The sequence below is a fragment of the Cervus elaphus genome, chromosome 19 (assembly GCF_910594005.1).
Source record: "Cervus elaphus chromosome 19, mCerEla1.1, whole genome shotgun sequence".
Classification (NCBI taxonomy): domain Eukaryota; kingdom Metazoa; phylum Chordata; class Mammalia; order Artiodactyla; family Cervidae; genus Cervus; species Cervus elaphus.
The window spans coordinates 86,586,012-86,607,132 of NC_057833.1; the positions used below are offsets into that span (position 1 = coordinate 86,586,012).

The 21,121-nt window shown below is 49.4% G+C and overlaps 1 protein-coding gene across 5 annotated transcripts in view; it reads left to right on the top strand.

The window, feature by feature from the left end:
• MRAS (muscle RAS oncogene homolog) overlaps positions 1–21,121 on the top strand; it is a 68,561-nt gene that overhangs the window by 11,005 nt on the left and 36,435 nt on the right. For 3 of the 5 annotated variants that reach the window (XM_043873816.1, XM_043873817.1, XM_043873818.1), the window contains one exon: positions 17,714–17,924. In XM_043873816.1, coding sequence (XP_043729751.1) covers positions 17,732–17,924 — 193 coding nt within the window. In that variant the 5' untranslated portion in view covers positions 17,714–17,731. Of the gene's footprint in view, positions 1–17,713; positions 17,925–21,121 lie in introns of those variants that run through there. The other 2 variants (XM_043873820.1, XM_043873819.1) reach the window with 2 other exon arrangements.

Sequence of the window (21,121 nt, forward strand, 5' to 3'; positions counted from 1 at the left end):
GTATTTTTTTCACATGTTTACTAGCCATCTGGATATCTTCTTTAGAGAAATGTGTGTTTAGGTCTTCTGCCCATTTTTTGATTGGGTTGTTTGTTTTTCTGATGTTGAGCTGCATGAACTGCTTGTATATTTTAGAGATTAATCCTTTGCCAGTTGCTTCATTTGTAATTATTTTCTCCCATTTTAAGGGTTGTCTTTTCATCTTGTTTATAGTTTCCTTTGCTGGGCAAAAGCTTTTAAGTTTAATTAGGTCCCATTTGTTTGTTTTTATTTTTATTTCCATTACTCTAGGAGGTGGATCATAGAGGATCTTGCTGTGATTTATGTCAAAAAGTTTCTGCCTATGTTTTCCTCTAAGAGTTTTATAGTTTCTGGTTTTAGCATTTAGGTTTTTAATCCATTTTGAGTTTATCTTTGTGTGTGGTGTTAGGAAGTGTTCTAATTTCATGCTTTTACACATGGCTGTCCAGTTTTCCCAGTTATCTTTTCTCCATTGTATAGTCTTACCTCTTCTGTCAAAGATAAGGTGCCCATAGGTGTGTGGATTTATCTCTGGGCTTTCTGTTGTATTCCATTGGTCTATATTTTTGTCTTTGTGCCAATACCATACTGTCTTAATGACTATAGCTTTGTAGTGTGGACTGAAATCAGGATTGTTGATTCCTCCAGCTCCATTCTTCTTTCTCAAGATTGCTGTGGCTAATCCGGGTCTTTTGTGTTTCTGTACCATTATTTGTGACTACAGAGAAATGATGACGTGGAGACTAGGCTGGGAGCCTACCCTTTTGCTTGTGAGCCATTAAAGAACTTGTTCGAGCAAGACGTATGCACCTGCACCCCAGACCTACACTGTGGCCTTCTGCAGGAACCACAGCAGGAACTGTGGGGTTGTTGTTGTCACTGTTATGAGCCCGGTCAAAGTCTTCAGCCAGGCTTTCTTCCCCAGTGACCAGAGCAAACAAAATGTTAATCTTTTTTCTTTGTGTTAGAACAGTGTGCACTGTAGCTGTGAGGATTAGAACTGAGGTAGGTCAATATATTTATTGAGCATCTTCTCAGTGTAACTTATGTGCTGGGCTCCAGTGATACAATGGAGGATAAAACGGAGCATGGGCCCTGTCCTCCTGGAGCTGACAGTCTAATGGGGAATACACACTGCCTCATAAACAATTAAGCCATGAGTGCAGCATGCAGAGTGCTGTCAAGACAAGACAACTGGGTGTTCTGGGAGGCGGAGCTGTGACCTCACCTTGTCTGAGGTGCTGGTCCGGGAAGGTAGGTGAGTGCTTAGCACTTGGTCAGGAAGTGTTGAACAGGCATTCTAATGATCAGCCCTGGCCACAGGACTCAGCCTGAATTTGCTCCAGCTGGTTACTGCTACCCATCCAACAATGATAGTTTTGCACAGAGAGGTTTATACATTAATTTGTCAAGGATCACACAGCTAGTAGGTGGCACTGGGCCTGTTGGACTCATTCCCATGCTTCTAACATCTGCTCTGCCTCCAGTTTTACCTCCTGGGCTCATCCTTGTCAGATGGAATGAGGCTCTGCAGTTTCTGCCTTTCTCTGCACCCCAAAACAAGCCACCCATGGGTTGTGGGTGGTGATCATTCCTTGGGTCATCAGGAATAAAATGTGCTTCCTTGTTGAGCCCTGGCATGCCCTAGCAGCAGGAGTGGTGGTCTTGCATCCCGCTGGGTGGCTGAGGTCTCACTATAGTCTCCCTACTGATCGCCTCGCAGGCCGAAGGAGGTGATGCAAAGGCAGCCCCTTCATTCCCCTCCAGCCCCATCCTGAGTGCTTCAGGGAAGCCTGGAGAGCAGCCCTGAATGGCCCCAGGCACCCTTCTGCGCAATTCGGTGGAGGGGACCCTGGCCAGAGTTCTCACAACATAGTGATGACAACGATGATGACGACAGTAATTTAACAAACACTTCATGTGCCGGGCGCTAATCTAAGCACTCATGTATACTGGCTCACTCCATCCTCAGAGCAGCCCTGTGAGGTGGATTCGGTTGTTAACAGGTGAGAAAGCTGAGGCGCACATGGGTGGAGCAGTTTGCCTAAGGTCACACACAAAGCTGGGCTTCTCAGGGGGCGCTAGTGGTAAAGAACCGCCTGCCAGTGCAGGAGACATAGAGATGTGGGTTTGACCCCTGGGCTGGGAAAATCCTCTGGAGAAGGAAATGGCAGCCCACTCCAGTGTTCTTGCCTGGAGACTCGCATGGAGAGAGGAGCCTGGCGGGCTCCGTCCACAGGGTCACAAAGAGCCAGACACAACTGAAGCGAGTTCGCACCAGCGTCAGCACCTGTGTAGCCAAGGGGGCAGATGCTTTGATTCACAGCTTTTTATAAAAGTGCTGCATGTAGGAGAAAGAGAGGTAGGCAGCCAGCCCCCCCGGCCAGTGGAGACTTCTAGGTGGCTCCTGCTGCTTGGGAACCGAGTGGGCCCGCCCACTCTGCCCTTTGTTCTCTGTCCATCCTGGGCTTGCGGTCCAGCCTGGCCAGGAGGGCAGGGAAGATGCAGCTGCTCTTTAGGGTCTGGGGAAAGAGATTGAAAAGTGGTCTCCTGCCCTTTCAGAGTTTGGCAGTGTCCTTGAGAAGTCTGCCTTCCCCACCTCTGGCCGAGTTCAGGCCTTGAGACCCAGGGAGCTGGACCCTCCACCGGTCCTGCCTCCCTGGCTTTTCCCTTGGCCCAGGAACGCCACCCCCCCCCCCCCCAACCTCCCCAGGGCGCTCATTGCCATGCCTGCCTCGCCTTCAGAAAGTCTCCCCTTTGTTTTGCTCCAGCCCTTCTCTCTACAGTCTGCTCACTCGTCTAGAAGGGGGATTGGATTGCCTCTCCTCACCTCAGGGATGGGCCTCAATCCTGTTTCTTTCTCATTTTTGGTTGAACATAAAATTTTTCACATTTTTCATTTATGGTGTTTAACATTTTGTATATACATGATGGAAAGAAATCAAAGCAATAGTCATTTTTGAGTGTGCCTCTCTGCCCTCCTCCTTCTCAGGCTCTGCCAGGCTTTGGGGTGGTTGCGTGCACCATCCCCCTTCCCAGCTAAAGATGGCCAGACTGGAGAGTCTCCGAACTGAGTACCCCCTACTTGGTGTGATGGTCACTTCCTTTAATCTGTGCTTAGTCACTCAGTCCTGTCCAACTCTTCGCAGCCCCATGACCTGTAGACCCCACCAGGTTCCTCTGTCCGTGGGAATTCTCCAGGCAAGAATACTGGAGTGGGTTGCCATGCCCTCCTCCAGGGCATCTTTGTAACCCAGGGGTCAAACCCAGGTCTCCCTCATTGAAGGTGTAGTCTTTACCATCTGAGCCACCTAGGAAGCCCAAGAATAACTGGTGTGGGTAGCCTGTCCCTTCTTCAGGGAATCTTCCCCATCCAGGAATAGAACTGGAATCTCCTGCCTTGAAGGCGGTTCCTAACTAGCTGAACTACCAGGGAAGCCCTTCCTTTAACCTCACACCAAAGTCAAGGCCAAAAGCCAGGCCAGGCCAAGGCAGTGCAAAAGGTTATCTGCCTTGGAGCGGCCACATCGCTCAGCGCTGGCATGCTCACGGTGGCCAGGGGGGCAGCAGGTACCGTTATGGGCTGGGGTCCCCCAGGAGGGTGATTTGTTTGGCTTGTATAGTGTACACAACTTTTTAATTGGTGCGTGTGTGCTAAGTCACTTCAGTCATTGTCCAACTCTTTGCAACCCTGTGGACTGTAGCCTGCCAGGCTCCTCTGTCCATGAGATTCTCCAGGCCAGATACTGGAGTAGGTTGCTATTTCCTCCTCCAGGGGATCTTCCTGACCTAGGAATCAAATCCTCATCGCTCTCTTACGTCTCCTGCATTAGGAGGTGGGTTCTTTACCACTAGCACCACCTGAGAGGCCAACATTAAGAAAAAATTAGTTTCACATAAAAATTCAGATATCTGGCTACTCTTAAAAAATTTGGACTCTCTGGTAATCCTGTTGCAGACATGCTCCTGTCATTATAGTTAGCTGGTGGAGGCTACCAGAGGTCTCCTGTTTACCCCAGGCCCCACTACTCCCTACTGCCTGTCCCTGTTCCCTTCTCTCATTTATCCACCTCGCCTCTGCCTACATGTGAGTTTGGGATATCCATTTGTCTCCCGAGTTCCTCTTTCTGCTACTGCAGGATAAAGCAGTTCAGATGGTGGGTCAGCCAGGATGTGGGAGGGTGGAGTTTAACAATTCAGCCCCGACAAGGAGCATCCATCTCAGAGGCAAGGGGCTGCTGACACAAATGGAGGCCTGCTACCTGCACCCAGGCCTCCCCTTTGCTGTCTGTCACCATGCCTGCCCTTCTCCTGGGCCACTTGCCTCCTGGGCTTGTGGGAGGCCCTGGGTTCTGTGAGGCAGCAGCTCTAGGCTGGGTCATCCCTGAGGGACAGCCTATGAAGTTGTGCCCCGGTTAGCACACACCCCACCCAAGAGAAAGATAGTATGAGAACATTTGCCTTGCTGCTATCAGAGGGTTCTGGGGGTGGGGTATGGTACCCACATCCCGAAGGCAGGGATGGTCCAGGAGTTGGGCCTTGGGAGAGTGGGTGGCAGGGAAGGACCCCCTTACAGTCACCCACTCCTCCTGCTGGACTGGTGGCCACGTGTGCCCACTGGGACGCCTCACATGGTATCTCCCCTCTGAGGACCACCGCCCCACTTCTCTGGTCCACAGTTGTAGTACCCACACCACCTCACCTTACCCTCCACCCAAGCAGAACCCTGGCCAGCTCCCAGTGTCTCCCCTGCATTTCTGGAATGCAGACAGCAGACACTGGGAGTCTCTCTGCCAGGGCCTTAGGGTGACCTTGAGATAAGGAAAATGAGGTCCAGCCTATAGCTCCCCAGCCCCACTCTAGCGGGGGAAATGTGATAATAAAACAACTCCTGGCTCGTTGATTTGAAGGGAGAAGACAGTGTAGCCGTGCAGCTAAGAAGGGAGCTCATGGTCACTTACAGATGGAGATGCGTGGCCTGGACAACCTCGAGGACCTCAGGGGCTAAACAGAGCCCTGTCAGCGAGGTGGCCATGATGAGTCAAATGGAATAGTGGCTGCAAAGCCCTCTTGGCTGCCACCTGGCCAGCGCTCCAGGTCGTCACAGGCAAGGTAGTTCAGTGGAAGGTGACTTGGGGAGTGAGAGAGGCTGGGGAGGAAGGTGTGGCCCTGGGAGGCGGGGACAGGGTGGGTGTTCCTCAGAGGGAATGTTTTCACAGGCAGGGAAGGTAAAAAGGCAGTGCAGGCAGATAGCATTCATTTGCAGACTCCCTGACAGGTTGGCACCGCCTCTGTCCCTAAGGACGAAGATGCTGGGGCAGTTCGGGTGGGCGTGTGGGAAGAGCTTCCAGCTCCCATGGTGGGTTTTCCAGGAGCAGTGCCGGGGATTGGGTGAGGGATGACACCGCTGGAATTGGGGAGGCCAGCACTGGTGGAGGGGTCCCAGGCGACAAGGCAGGGCCAGCCACGGAGGGGGGCGTGCCACCAGGCCTTGGCCTGGGACTCAAGCAAGGTAAAGACAGAGGCAAGGCAGGGGGCAGAGGGCCAGGGCAGGGGGTGGGAGAAGGGGCCTGCGGGGCTGGAGCCGGAGCAGCCCAGGAGGAGACGTGAAGAGGCGGGGGGCTCACAGGAGCCCCTGCTCCAGGCGTGGCCTGAGAGGGCAGCTCAATCAGAATGGGGAGCAACCTGCCAGGCTTTGGGGAGTCCGAGGGCCTCGCTTTGGGAGCCCAGAAGTCAGCCCTCTGCAGCGGGGTGACAGCCAGCAGGACTTTCCCAATGTGCACACAGATGCCTCTCTAAGGTTGAGAAGCTCTCCTCCAGCTGCCGGTGGAACTGCCCCGCACTAGGGGAAACAGGGAGAGGCCCCCAGCACTGAGAATAAGAACAACAAAAAGTATTTCTTTCTTTCTTTGGCTGCGTCGGGTCTCAGTTCTAGCATGCGGGTCTCAGTTCTAGCATGCAGGATCTTTCATTGCAGAACACAGACTCGCTAGTTGTAGTTTGTGGGCTTAGCTGCTCCATGGCGTGTGGGATCTCAGTTGCCCGACCAAGGATCGAGCCCACGTCCCCTGCATTGCAAGTTGGATTCTTAACCACTGGGCCACCAGGGAAGTCCCTGAGAATAAGAATTTAAATTTCTCTCTGCCTCTTGTGGGAGGGCGGCAGCCCTGTCCCTCACCCCTGGACTGAGTTCAGCCCCACCCTCCCTGTGGTGGTGGGATGTGGGGACAGAAGGGGCAGGGGGTTGGTGGGACCCCAACCCATGAGGACGTGGGTCTGTGAGGGCCAAGCGGCCAGTGGCAGCACCCCGTGACCCAGGGATGCTAACAGAGTACGTGGTTCTGAAGGGCAGTGTGGACCCTGAAGCCCTCATTAATCCCTTGGTCCTGAGAACCTCTCTGACCACCCACCCCTGGAGTAGCTGGGTGGGGAGTGGGGCAGAATTTTAGTGTTTTGTTGTCAGTCTCGGTGCCAAATCCCAGCTTGGCCCTCCTCCAGCTGTGCCCAAGGGCACGTGCCTTGGTGTCCCTGACGCTGCTCCCGGCTGCTAACTGGGGAGACCAAATGCCACCCCTTGCAGCTCTGCCTTGGGACCTTTGTGGCCACGCGAGCTGTGCCTATGTGACCTTCCTGCTCCCACCTGACCCTGCAGCCCCTTCCATCTGCTTCCCCTCTCCTCGGAGCCTCTGGAGCCCTTAGTTCTCACCCAACTTATCCAGTCTCCACTGGGCTTTTCTGCTGGGTGAACATCGCTGTGGTCCTCAGAAAGGGCTGTGGGCCCACCAGACTAGGCAGCCTTCCAGAGAGCCTGCGTGGCGCCCTGTGGGGAGGGGACGGTCCCAGGGCCCCCGGGCCCCCTGTGCTCCCCCCACCTCGCCCCGCAGCCCCTGCACGTGGTCATCATTCATTGCTGCTGGGCAGCCACCACCCACCAGACTCTGTGCTTAGTGCTCAGGATGCAAAGACCAACATCCCTGGTTGTCAGGGAGCAGCAGGCGCTCCTCACTGCCCCCTTCCCACCCCACCTCACCCTCCCGCCCTCCCGCCCTGGCACACGGCACACGTGCTGCAGTCCAGTCCAGCGTGTTGTCTGCAGAACTTGGCACCTGCTTGGTTTTTCACACCTCTGTGCTTTACTCCTTTGCACCTTCTGGTCCTCACCTAGGATACGCTTGTCTCCATCACTCACCTTAGCTGATACCTACTTGGCCTGCAAGACCCCATTTTGGCCTTGCTTCTACCAGGAAGCCTTCTGCAATGCCCACAGGCTGGGCATGATACCCTCCTGCTCTCCCTGTGTGCCTACTTAATAGCCTCTTGTATTGTAACCATCTGTCTGCCCCTCCCCCCACACACCCCTTGAACCCTGAGGCCAGGGGTGGGGCTCATTCATCTCAGGCTCCCCAGGTCCCAGGACCAGGCACACTGGTGGTGCTCTGGGAGCACTGACTGGACATGCATGTCTCCCGGACCTGAGCCTCTGTGTGCCCTGGTGGTCTGTCCACTTTACTCCTCCTGGCTCATTCTCCTCTGGGCCCTTCCTCATGTCGTGTGTTCCTAACAGGTTTTTCTTTCCAAGGATAAATCCGCCAAGCCAGTAGTAACCCAGCGCAGGGCTGGGTTTTATGATGGAGATCACCTCTGGATTTAAAGAGGGAGAAACTGTGTCTCATGCTGAGTTCCCAGTAATTTGATATTTGCTGTGGTCTTTTCAGTGAACAAGCATCTCCTGAATATTTGGGGACATGTCTTTGAGGAGCTTAAATCTCCTCCAATGTTGGATCAGCAGCATGTGGGGGCTTGATGTCTTACAGCATCGCTATAGGAGACTGCCCCCCCCAAAGACAATGGGGTGTTGAGACCAGCTGGCAGATGGGTGTGAGAGTGCCCCAAGGAGGAACTGACGAGGGGCTGAGTTCTGACGAGTTGTCATCTGTTGAACCAGCTGGTTGGCAGGGCATGAGCCCAGGAAGGACAGGAAGGACTCTGGGGAGGCAGGAGGGCTTCCTGCAGGAGGAGGGACTTGGGATGAACTTTGAAGGATGCTAATGATGGTAACTTTGTTGTTGTTGTTCAATAGCCCAGTCATGTGTGACTCATTGCAACCCCATGGACTACAGCACGCCAGGCCTCTCTCTCCCTCACCGTCTCCTGGAGTTTGCCCAAGTTCACGTTCATTGCATCATCCAGCCATCTCATCCTCTGAGGCCCCCTTCTTGTGCCCTCAATCCTCCCCAGCATCAGGGACTTTTCCAATGAGTCGTCTGTTCTTATCAGATGACCAGAATACTAGAGCTGCAGATGCAGTCCTTCCAGTGAATATTCAGGGTTGATCTCCCTTAAGATTGATTAGTTTGATCTCTTTGCTGTCCAAGGGACTTTCAGGAGTCTCCTCTAGCACCACAGTTCAAAGGCATCAATTCTTTGGCATTCTGGTAGAGAAATGATGGTAACTACCTGATGTTTATTGAACACTGTCTGTGAGCCAGACCCCCACAAGTCAAATACTGCTGTCTCCACTTTTATGGAAGAGAAAACCGAGGTACAGAATGTAACTTGTCAGAGTTTGCAAATGTGTGATTCCTAGCTCAGGTTCCTTGGTGAGGGGTTTTAAGTGAGGTGCAGCCCCAGGCTGGTCAAGGAGCAACCGGTGTGTAAGACCACAAGGAGATGGACTGAGGCAGGGACAAGCACAGTGGAGAGGGTCCCAACCAGGGTGCCAGAAAATGAGGTCTCAGAGCCCTGGTGCTCCCATGATGCTGAGCAGCCACCTGATCCCTCAGCTTCCTCCCTGGTCCTCAAAACAGGAGGACCTGGCAGTACCAGCCCTGTGTCCCGTTTGGTCACAGTCAGGATAGGGGATGGGGGGGGATGGCGTGTCTGTTCCCAGAGACTAGCATTTGCCCTGATGATTCTTGGGTGCTGACCTGCTCAGCTGCTCCTCTGGGGGCAGCCGTCTGGTCATGGAGGTCGCCCTGACTCTAACACCACCTCCCCGGCTCACTGCTGACCTCTTCCCAGTGCTTCTGGATCTTCTCTCTCTGGCCTGGCCTGACTCTGCCCCCACAACATCCTGCCTATCACGAGAGGATGCCTAGCCTGTTGGGCTGGCCACAGGCTCTGGAGCCATAATGCGTGGTTTCAAATCCTGTCACTGTTGCTTTCTAGCTGATGACCTAAAAGAAGTTTGGGAAACTGACAGTCCAGTGATTAGGACTCCGCATTCTCACTGCTGAAGGCCCCGGATTCAGCCCTCAGTCAGGGAACTAAGATCCCACAAGCCACGGGGCATGGCAGAAAAAGAGAGAGAGCGAAATGTTATTTTACTTCTTGTGTCTCAGTTTCTTAAACTGTAAAACGGGGACAATTAAGTTATACCTCATAGGGTTGTTATGAGAATTAAATAAGTTAATTTAGTAAAATCTTCCAATAGTGTCAGACACATCACTTATATTATTTAAGTGTTCCTATTATTTTTAACAGGGCCACTGATATAATTATTACAACAGGTCATTTCTGCACACCTACTCTGACTCATAGTGCTGGGTTGTAAATGGCTAAGCTCCCAGGCTCTGTCAGGAGGCACCCACAGGCTAGCAAGTAAGACCCAAGTGTTAACGCTGTGATATAAGGAAGCACATGGTACTTGGGATTCATGAGGAAGGTCAAGGGCATTGTTTTCCTCACCTGAATTACTGCAAGCATTGGCCTTTGCCTGGATCTCTGCACTTCTGTCTGGTATTCCTGCTCTGCTGCCGCAGTCCAGGTGTGATCCTGGCAGAGGAACTTGGATTTGATGGGGTAGAAAAGCAGGGGCTGATCCATTAGCAGAGTTCTCCACGGATAGCCAGGCAGGCTCCCCCTAAAGGTCCTGGGCCCCTCCATGGAACAGGATGGCCAGTAGGTGGGATGTTTTGGGAGGAACCTAAAGAGTATTGGGGCTTCCCTGGCGGCTCAGACAGTAAAGAATCTGCCTGCAGTGTGGGAACCTGGGTTCAACCCCTGGGTTGGGAAGATTCCCTGAAGAAGGAAACAGCTGCCCACTTCAGTATTCTGGCCTAGAGAATTCCATGGACAGAGGAGCCTGGCAGGCTACAGTCCATGGGCTCGCAAAGAGTCGAACACAACTGGGTTCCCTCTGGGATGGCAAACAAGTTTCATCTCTGGACCAATCGTCTGGTTCTGTCTGCCAAGGGTGCTGCATTGAAAAGGGTTGTAACACTGAGCAGGGAAGAGGAGCACAATGGACTTCGATATCTGCCTTGGCTCTGGGAAGGAGGGGCACCCGTGCCATATACTCACCATCTAGACCTGATGATATTTAAGGTCCTGTCCAGCATAAAATGACACACACGGTTGGGTTGGTGGTCATCTTTTTTTTTTTTTTTTTTAACTTGTTCATTTTTAATTAGAGGATAATTTCTTTACAATATTGTGTTGGTTTCTGCCATATATCAACATAAATCAGCCATAGGTGGTTAAGTCTTAAAATTAAGTGAGCTGAATGCACCGGTAGCTTCCTGGACGGCCTGAGTGATGCAGTAACAGTGCCGGCCTGGGAATAGCCAAGGTGGGAGACAAAGGGTGGAGCATAGTCTCCCCGAGGTGAGAGTGGAGCCTTAGGGACGCCAAGTGGCCTAGACCCCTGGCGGGTCTGCACATCATGTATGCACCGCCTGCAAATCAGCAGCCCCCGGGGAAGCTGCCCATTTCTGGGAATTGTGCAGAAGGGAAGGGCAGCTCCTGGAATGCAGAGCCATTTCCTCCACATGGGTTGGGTCCTCCCCCGCAGTGTGTCCTCATCCCCCTGCACTGGGCACACCCAGACATCACAGAGATGAGATTAACTTCCCCAGGCTGATTCCACTCAATGTGAATGAAAGTCCATTCACTCTCCCAAGAGCTGCATTAATAATGAATGTGTCCCCCTCTTCCAGCTTTATTTACCAGACAACTTGTAGTTCAACTGATCGGGTTAGAAAGGAATCTTTAAAATGATTAGTCTAGAAACAGAGAAGCAAAAAGCAGTGGAAGCTAAACCTTCAATTAAGTTGGTAGCATCTTTGGGGGAGGCTCTGGGATGACCACTACCATGGTTCCTGTGGTCAGGGAGGATGAAGAATGCCCTTTGGGTTCTGAATCACAAAGACAGTCCAAGAAATGTCCTGTGATGCTGCAAAAATAACCAGAAGAATTCTAGGCAGTGTGGCATGATGGCGCCTTTGGTGTCTGATCCATACACAGCCAATGCCCTCTAAGTGGTGGGGGTTGTTACTGCTGTGTAGCTTCTCCTGGGCACCTCTTCTCCTGGCCAGGACTATGTGACACTGTTTTGGAAGTGGTGCTGGCGGGGTGGGGTGCATGGAGAGGCTAGGAAGCCCAGTGAGCCCCTTGACAGTGTCTGCAGCCAAAGTCTTCTTTTACCATGTGTCCACTTGGAAAAATGGGCAGTGTTCTGGACTGTTCTTTTGGGATAGCTCTGTAGAAGCCCTAGAAACTGGGAACTTGGGGAGAAGGGGGCAGATTTGGTGAGGGATAATAACCACTGGGCACTGCTGTTTTGAGGGACTGCTGGGGCCCACCGCTGTCCTAGGCATTCATTACTGTGTTGGGTCCTCCAGCAGCCCTCTGCGGTACGGGCGCCTTCAGGACGGGGTGGGCAAGGTCCAGATCACTGGGGCCTACCACACTGGGAGGAAGCCCAGGGGCCCAGCTACTTGGCACATCAGTGCAAATATGCCCTTACTCGGGGACCCCCACCCCCAGTTTTTTCCCACTGGGACTGTAATTACGCATTCTCAAGGGTTCTGTTCTATTTTATAGATGGGGAAACTGAGGCTCCTGGAAATTAAGAAACTTGCTCTCAGTCACATAGGCAGTCCATATCAGAGACACTGAGTGGCTGAAGTCCAAGGCTATGACTGACAGCCCCGTCCAACTCCCCCGCACCCGCCCCCCCGCCCCCCCGCCCCCTAGAACAGAGTCTTTGCCCAAGACTTCCCAGGAGGTCTCAGGAACCACCCCCCCACTTCCAAGCACACTTTGAAAATTGCTGGGTGAAAAGGTTGTTCTGGGGTCCTGTGTCCACCTAAGCCACCCCACCCCCCACATACACACACCTTCTAGGGTGACGAGGCTGCCCCTATCAGACGGGCGGGTGGGTGTCTTGCCCTGCGTCTTGATCCAAGGGAGGGCGGGCTGGGTGGAAGGCTGCCCTGGGCAGTACTGAGTAGTCAAATACACTCTAAGGGGTATCCATGTGTTGGGCCCTGCCTGGCTGCATGAGTAGCAAAGGATTGAGGAAACGTGGCTGTTGTCCGCGTGGAGCTCCCCAGTTGCTGGGGAGGTGAATTTGCCATTCAGGAAATAACTTCAACCCATGCAGAATGGTGCTAATTCTGGGGAGAGAAAAGGAGCAAAAGACAGCCACCAGAAAAGCTTATTTCTCAGCTGAAAGTGATACTGCCTGTTAGGAAGAAGTTTCCAATATGAGGTAGAATTTGGGTTGCCTGTGCACTGGGAGGGGTTCTGCGAGCGGTGGTTGCCACGGCAACCCGCGTTCAGCCGCCGCCTCTGCCCCGTGGCTGCTGTTCCCGAAGTTGGTTTCTGAGTGGAGCGGGCTGCCTGGAACCTCAGAGCCCTTTCCCATGGAAACAATGTTCTAAATGATGGGTGACGTTGCCACACAAGCCTATTTAATCCGACTGCAAGGGAGCTGAGGTGGCAGTGGGGCTTCTGATGGGGGCGGGGGAGGAGGCTGGGAATTGCCGAGCCCCTAGAGTGGAGGGAGGGGGACTGTGGGTCTCTCTTCTGGGAAAAAAAGTCAACAAGGCAAGAGAACAGACGTTTGAGCACCTTCTCTAAGCCGGGCTCCTCTCAAACATTTTAATTTCATGCAGAGAGCGATCCTGCAAAAGATGGTTCTCTAGCCAGCCCTCTCTTACAAGTGTTAATAAAAACTGAGGCTGCAAAAGGTTAACTCGCCCAAGGTCATTCAGCTGGTGGGTTGGGAGAGTATCAGACATGGAAAATCGGTGGGGAGACTTTAAAGGGAGCCCCAGACCCACCTTATTTCACCCTCCCACCTCCGAGGGGCCGTCTATGACCCCCAAATGGCGAAAAACCAGTGTTCTAGAATGATGTCCAAGATGCTATCTAGTTGAACAGGCCGGAGAGGAGAGGGATGTAAATGGGACCAGTTTGCTACTTAACCACCAACCCACCTTTTACCCTGTGGTGACTTTCAAAAATCTTTCTCCACACCACGTGAGATCAGCCGACTTTGTAGGAGGGTGGTGCACGCCCCTTGGCATTTTGACTGCCTTGCCTGTTTACAAAGACATCCTTTGAGTCAGGGATTATTTCAGGGAAGGTTCTGCCCAAGAGCCCTTACGGACTGGGGAGTTTTCTGGACTCCAGTCCCACCCTTGCAAACCTTCATTTTCTCCTAGGCTCACACTTGGTTCCAGGAGGGTCTTATCTGTGTGACCAGTCATGCTTGGGAGGGGAGGGAGACAGTCCCAACCTGTGGCTGAGTGAGCTGTCTCCGAGCCCTCTGTGTGGAGAGGCTGGCGCTGTGTGGTGGGTCGTCTAATGGTTGTTCAGACTTCCCTGCTGGTCCAGTGGCTAAGACTCCTTGCTCCCAATTCAGGGGACCTGGGTTCGATCCCTGGTCAGGGCACTAGGATCCCACATGCTACAACTAAGACCTGGTACAGCCAAATAAATAAATTAAAAAAAAAAAAAAAGCCATTGATGGGCTCTGGTACCTCTAGCTAACATCTGTCCTTGCTGATGCTGTGCCAGGCCAGGTGATGGAGGGATGTGATGCAGCCCTCCCCTGTTACGTGCAGTTAGTGTAGAGGACTTCAAGTCCTCTGCAAGTAGTGGGGGCCTCTGCACCAGGAGCTGTGGGGCATGGGTCGGAAGGGGCGCCGCCCATGGGAGGTGAGCTCTTCCCATGGGCCTGAGCTCTTTCCCCAGGGCCCCAGTGGGGGTGGGGTGGGCAAAGGGCACCGCATGACCTCAGGGTACACTGGAAAACACAGTTGCTTGGGAGAGAGCAGTGTGAGAGGTCAGCCATGAATGTCCAGTGAATCCCCATCCGTTATGGGAAGCACTGAAGGGTTTTCCTCTATGAGGGACCAGTCCAGTGTTTGTGTTAACCATGCTTTCTAACCCTGTTCCATTGAGTCTGAGTTTGGAGGGAACTCTGAGTTGACCCCCACCCTGTGATCGCTTGGGCTCAACCCCTGAGTGTGGGGCACTGTGAAAGGAAATCGGCCCTCATCTGTTTCCTGCCAGCTACCTTGCTTGCAGGCAGAGGGCAGTTTTGTCAGGTCCCCAGGTGATTCTGCTGTGGGTGGTTTGAGCGCCGCCTCGAAGGTTGGATTCATGTCCTCTATCATATCTATGATGTATTTCTTATTTCTTGAGAAGCAAATCAAGAGGAACTATTTTTCTTCCTGATACCTTTCCACCCGCATAGTATTTTTTATTCATGTTGCTGCTTATAAGTGTACAACATAGTAATTCAAAATTTTTATCAATTATATTCCATTTGAAGTTATTGTGAAATATTGACTGTATTCCCTATGCTATACATTATATCCTGGGAGCATATTTATTTTATGCGTAGTAGTTTATATCTCCTCAGAAGGGAGCTTTAAAAACAGCCTCTCTGGCTTACTTCACTCTGTATAATGGGCTCCAGTTTCATCCATCTCATTAGAACTGATTCAAATGAATTCTTTTTAACAGCTGAGTAATATTCCATGGTGTATATGTACCACAGCTTCCTTATCCATTCCTCTGCTGATGGACATCTAGGTTGCTTCCATGTCCTGGCTATTATAAACAGTGCTGCGATGAGTGAAGTAAGCCAGAAAGATAAAGAACATTACAGCATACTAACACATATATATGGAATTTAGAAGGATGGTAACGATAACCCTATATGCAAAACAGAAAAAGAGACACAGAAGTACAGAACAGACTTTTGAACTCTGTGGGAGAAGGTGAGGGTGGGATGTTTCAAAAGAACAGCATGTATATTATCTATGGTGAAACAGATCACCAGCCCAGGTGGGATGCATGAGACAAGTGCTCGGGCCTGGTGCACTGGGAAGACCCAGAGGAATCGGGTGGAGAGGGAGGTGGGAAGGGGGATCGGGATGGGGAATACGTGTAAATCTATTGCTGATTCATGTCAATGTATGACACAACCCACTGAAAAAATAAATAAATAAAGGAGAAAAAAATAAAAATAAAAAAAAATAAAAACAGCCTCTCACAGGAAGACACATTCACTCTGGCCCAAGTGTCACCTCCCTCCTCAGGCTAGGTCAGCGGTTAAGGAGAGGCAGAGAAGACAGAGAGTGACCCATACCCTCCCCCTGCCCCCGCCCCATTTCTGTCTCCCTCAACACCCCTCTGGCCCCGTGGGACCACCAGCTTTGTCATGTGGGAGAGCTCAGTGTGTTGAAGCCACAGCTTATCCCCACCATTATCCTTACCTGTTGTAGGGATGAGGGAGCCAGATGCTGGGGCTTAGCTGGCACCTGGTCCTTTTATCCTGCACCAGGGGAGCTTAAATTCCCACTCAAAAGGAGAGGGAACCACACATTTCCAGATGGCCTGAACATTCATAATATTGTCCGGCTTTTCTAATACACAAATAGAATACATGCTTATTGTAGGAAATTGAAAAAGTGCCCCCAAATCTGCCTTAGAGACAGCTACGTGCCAATCCTCTCTGTGCCTGGAAGCACACTAGACATGTAGATTCATAGGTAGGTAACTTCGTGGAAATGTAATCATACGTACTTGCTGTTTTGCAGCTTGTTTTTTAAAATATATATTGTAAACCTTCCCTAGGCTAGTCAATAGCATTCTTTTTTAATGACTATCTAGTATTTCATTGTATGTATAAACTTTTCTTTAACTCTTCCCCCATCTACCCAGTATTTAAGTTATTTCCATTTTTACCCCTGTTCTTAACATCTTTGTACACTTGTCTGATTACCTCCTTGGACTACATTCTCACATGTGGTATAGCTTTAAAAGAGGATATGTCCATTTTAAATTTTGACATATCTATGCAAGTGTACTCTCAGCCCAGTTTGGACAGACTTATACTCTCATCCTCAATGTATAAAAATGCCTACTTCCCCGCCACTGCAGGGAAATCCTAAATGTCAACATCAAGCTTCAGTAACTGCACAATCGCCTATAGCCCCATGCAAATCAGGGTGACCTCATAATCCACATTTGTGTCTAACACCCTTTCTGTTGAAATCTAGAATGGAGGACTCTTGGAGCTAAGAACAACTGTGAAAACTCAGCCCTTTACTCTATTAGATAAGGAAACTGTGGCTCAATTGGTGGCATTTCCAAGCAGCAGAGATGCAAACAGGACAGCAGTTCATTGTCTCCTGGCATGCCACCCCCCACCCTTCTACCAGCCCTGAAGCTACCCGGGAATGGCTCACCCCAGGTAGTTTGTGCTTCCCTCCAGCAGCATCTGCAGTGAGCAGCTTAGGTCTCTGGCAACACCCTCAAATTCTTCCTTGGGTAACTCTCCTCCTGTTTCCCCCACCAGTGTTTAGCCTTGGTGCTGTCACCCTCCTCCTTCTGGAAACTCTGGGCTCCCTTTGCTGTGACAGGTCCTAGCTTCCCTCCATTTTTCTGAGTGCTCCTTCCATGCTCCATGCTCTCCTCCTTGTCACTTTGTGATACAGTTTCCAAAGGCCACTCTTCATGTCTCTGCTGTCTCCTCTGCACAGCCAGTCCTGAGCTATTCAGGCTCAATTGTCTTTTGGAATCTTGGTCCCATGTTTCCAGCCCCTTCCTAGTCACCTTGACACTCTGGACATTTTAGGATGGATAATTGTGTGCTGGAAGGGGGAATTCCCTGGGCATTATAGGATGTTTAGCAGCATCCCTTACCTCTGCTGGTGGGACGCCGGTAGCACTCACTTGGTTTTGGCATCTAAATACATCTCTAGGCATTGCATCTTGCCCCTGGTTAACAACCACTGCCTTCTCTGGACTCAACACCATCAACATAAAACTTGTCTCTGATCCTCCTCCTCTTCCTCCCCAACTAAAAGATGGGTTGACCAGATGTCATGACATTCTCGCATGACTTTCTGCATGATCAAAGGCAAGTTGGCCAGAGACTGGAACCAGGATCACGGAATTCTGAGAGTCAGAAGGGACTCAGGACTCTGAGCTCAGGTGTGCTAAGCTCTTGTGCTCCTCTTTCCACTGAGCTCAGAAAACCTCCCATCCTTCTCAGCACTTCAATCCAATGACCAGACTCGATGTCAAAGGTGAACCTCTATGCCCTCCCTGCCCAGACCAATGCCCATGTGTTTAGCTGTACAGGAATATAGTGCAGAATTCAGTGGTGGTATAGCTTGTTTGACATGGCCTTTGGCTGGTTAAAGACTCCATGGCATCTACTAGTATTATGTCCCCAAGGCCAGGCCTGGCACATAGTTGGTTTCCAATAAATGATTGAATAAGTCATTTTAACAGTTACAGTCTCTGGGTGAGGGATCAGGGTTGGTACTTTTCTTTTGCAGGTCTTCATTTTCAAAAGAAGAAAAAAGGAAACCCTGTGAATATTTTCCCCTAAGTCAAAGAGGAAGAAGCCTCCTGCCTCATCCCACATGTCTTGCCTCCCCAGGTCTGACCAACCAGCAACATGGCAACGAGTGCAGTCCCCAGCGACAACCTCCCCACGTACAAGCTGGTGGTGGTGGGAGACGGGGGTGTGGGCAAGAGCGCCCTCACCATCCAGTTTTTCCAGAAGATCTTTGTGCCTGACTATGACCCCACCATCGAAGACTCCTACCTGAAACATACAGAGATTGACAATCAATGGGCCATCTTGGACGGTGAGACTTGATGACAGCCCTGCATGGGGGTGGGGCATTAATGCAGGTTTAGGGAAAGTTGGTAGTCTTCATCTGGGTGTTCTGGTTTCTTCCATGTTGCCATTATGGGATGGTTGGTGTAAGGCTGTGCATGTTTTCCAGGGTGAATTCTGAACAGCTTTGTAGAAACCAAAATGTGTATTCAACAAAGAGGCAAGGCTTAGAATCATGCCGACTCAGTGATGTCATGGTTGTTATTTCTCTCTGATCAGAAGCTCTGATTAACATTTATAGATATCTCTAGCTGATTACGAAGTTTCCAGGTGGCGCTAGTGGTAGAGAATCCATCTGCCAATGCAGGAGATGCAAGAGACCCGGGTTCAATCCCTGGGTCAGGAAGGTCCCCTGAAGTAGGAAATGGCAACCCACTCCGGTATTCTTGCCTGGAAAATCCCATGGGCAGAGGAGCCTGGAAGGCTACAGTACATGGGGCTGTAAAGAGTTGGACACAACTGAGCACTAACTAATTAAAAAGTAGGAAATCAACTTTTTTCTTAATAAGCATGGTTTATTTGGTAACTGCCCCTAGGACAGGCTGGGAAATCTTGCATTTGACATTGTGTTTCTAGTTTAGTCTATGTTGGTCTGGGGTAGCAGTTCACCAGCAGGGAACCTAGAAGAAATGAAAACCCTCAGGCCCTACTGATTCAGAAATTCTGAGGCTGGGGCCCAGCAACCTATGTTTTAACAAGCCCTACTGGCTCAGACGGTAAAGCGTCTACCTGCAGTGCGGGAGACCTGGGTTCAATCCCTGGGTCAGGAAGATCCCCTGGAGAAGGAAATGGCAACCCACTCCAGTACTCTTGCCTGGAAAATCCCATGGATAGAGGAGCCTGGTAGGCTGCAGTCCACGGGGTCACAAAGAGTCGGACACGACTGAGTGACTTCACTTCACAGGTGATGGTGAAATTAGAGAACCGCTGTTCTAGATTCTTACTGATCCTTACTTTGTACTGTTTTGACTCTTGAAACAAAAAGCCATTAATCATAGAGTGTTATGCTATGAGGCGAGTCTTTGAAAACCACCAGGATACAAGTCCTTTATCAGATATGTGAATTGCAAACATTTTTCTAGTCTTTGGTTTGTTTTTTGTTCTCTTAACAGTGTCTTTCAAAGACAAGAGTTTTTAATTTTGATGAAGTTCAGTTTATCAGTTTGTTCTTCTATGGATTGTTCTTCTGGTGTTGTGTCTGAGATATCTTTTCCTAACCCAAGGTCACAAAGATTTTCTCCTATGTTTTCTTCTGGAAATTTAATGGTTTTAGGTATTACCTTTAGGTCTATAATCTGAATTAGCTTTTGTATGTGGTGTGATATGGGACAAAGTTAATCTTTGGGTATGTGGACATGCACTTACTTGTCCAAGCACTATTTGTTGAAAAGATTGTCCTTTCCCCAATGAATTGTCTTTTTTGTACCTTTGATGAAAATTGATTGTCCGTGTATTCTATTTGTTGGATCTATTGTCTGTCTTAACACCAGTAGCATACCATCTTGTCAACTGTAGCTTTATAATAAGTCTTAGAATCAGGTATGGTTAAATCTCCAACTTCATATACTTTTTCAAGCTGTTTTGGATAGCCTAGTTTCTCTCATTTCCGTATGAATTTTGGAATCAGTTAAATTCTAAAATTCTGGATTTTGATTGAGATTATGTTGAATTTATGGATCAGTTTGAGGAGAACTGACATCCTAACAATGCTGAGCCTTCCAATCTATGAAGACAGTGGAAGTGGAAGTGAAATCGCTAAGTCGTGTCCAACTCTTTGCAACCCCATGGTCTGTAGCCCACCAGGCTCCTCCGTCCATGGGATTTTCCAGGCAAGAATACTGGAGTGAGTTGCCATTTCCTTCTCCAGGGGATCTTCCCGACCCAGGGATTGAACCCAGATCTCCCACATTGTAGGCAGATGCTTTACAGTCTGAGCCACCATGGACCAGTTTGAGGAGAACTGACTTTCTAACAGTGCTGAAGCTTCCAATCTATGAAGACAGTGTCTCTCTCCATTTATTTAAGTCTTCCTTAATTCTCTCGTCAGTTATTTTGTAGTTTGGAGTGCATAGGTCTTTTACATATTTTGTCAGATTTATACCTACCTTTGTATTATAAATGACACTAGTTTTTATTTCAGTTTTTAATGTTTGTTGCTAGTATATAGAGATACAATAGAATTTTATATATTGTAACCTACAGCCTTGCTAATTACTTATTAGTGCTGGTGGATTTTTGGAGAGTCTATTGGATTTTCTGCAGAGATGACCATGTCTGTGAAAAAGGATAGTTTTACCTCTTCCTTTCCAATCTGGATGGCTTCTATTTCTTTTTCTTACCTTATTCCATTGAATTAATGTTGTACTTGTCTTGTTTTTGATCTTAAAGAGAAAGCTTTTAGTCTTTCAGCATTAAGTATGATGTTGGCTGTAGAGTTTTTACAGATATCCTTTATCGAATTGAGGATGCTCCTTTGTATTCCTGGTTTGATGAGAGTTTTTATCAGGAGTACATGTTAGATTTGTTCATTTGCACATGTCACCTGCTTTTTCTGTGTCTACTGAGATAATTATATGGGGTTCTTCTTTTTAGTCTGTGATATAGTAAATTACATTGATTAATTTTTCTAATGTTAAAACAACATTGTATTGTAGATAAACCTCACTTTTTTTTTTGAATTATTGCATCTATTTTCTTGAGAGATATTGGTTTGTAGTTTTCTTGTAATGTTTGAGTAATGCTGGCTTTTAGAATGATCTCAGAAGTACGCTCTCTTCTTCAATTTTCTGGAAGACTTTGAACAATATTGGTATTATTTCTTCCTTAAATGTTTAGTAGTATCCACCTATGAAAACATCTGAGCTTGGAGTTTTCTTTATGGGAGGTTTTAAACTAAAAATTCAATTTTTAAAATAGATACAGGGCTATTCAGGTTATCTGTTTCTTCTCCAGTGAATTTTTGTAGTTTGTGTCTTTTAAAAACTTGATCAATTCATCAAGCTTATCAATTTTATTGGCATCGAGTTGTTCTTAATGTTCTCTTATTATCCTTTTATAATCTGTATAATCCATAGTGCTGTTGCCTTTCTCATTTCTGATATAGGTAATTTGCGTTTTGTCTTTTTTCCTAATCAGGCTGACTAGAGATTTATCAGTATCATTGGT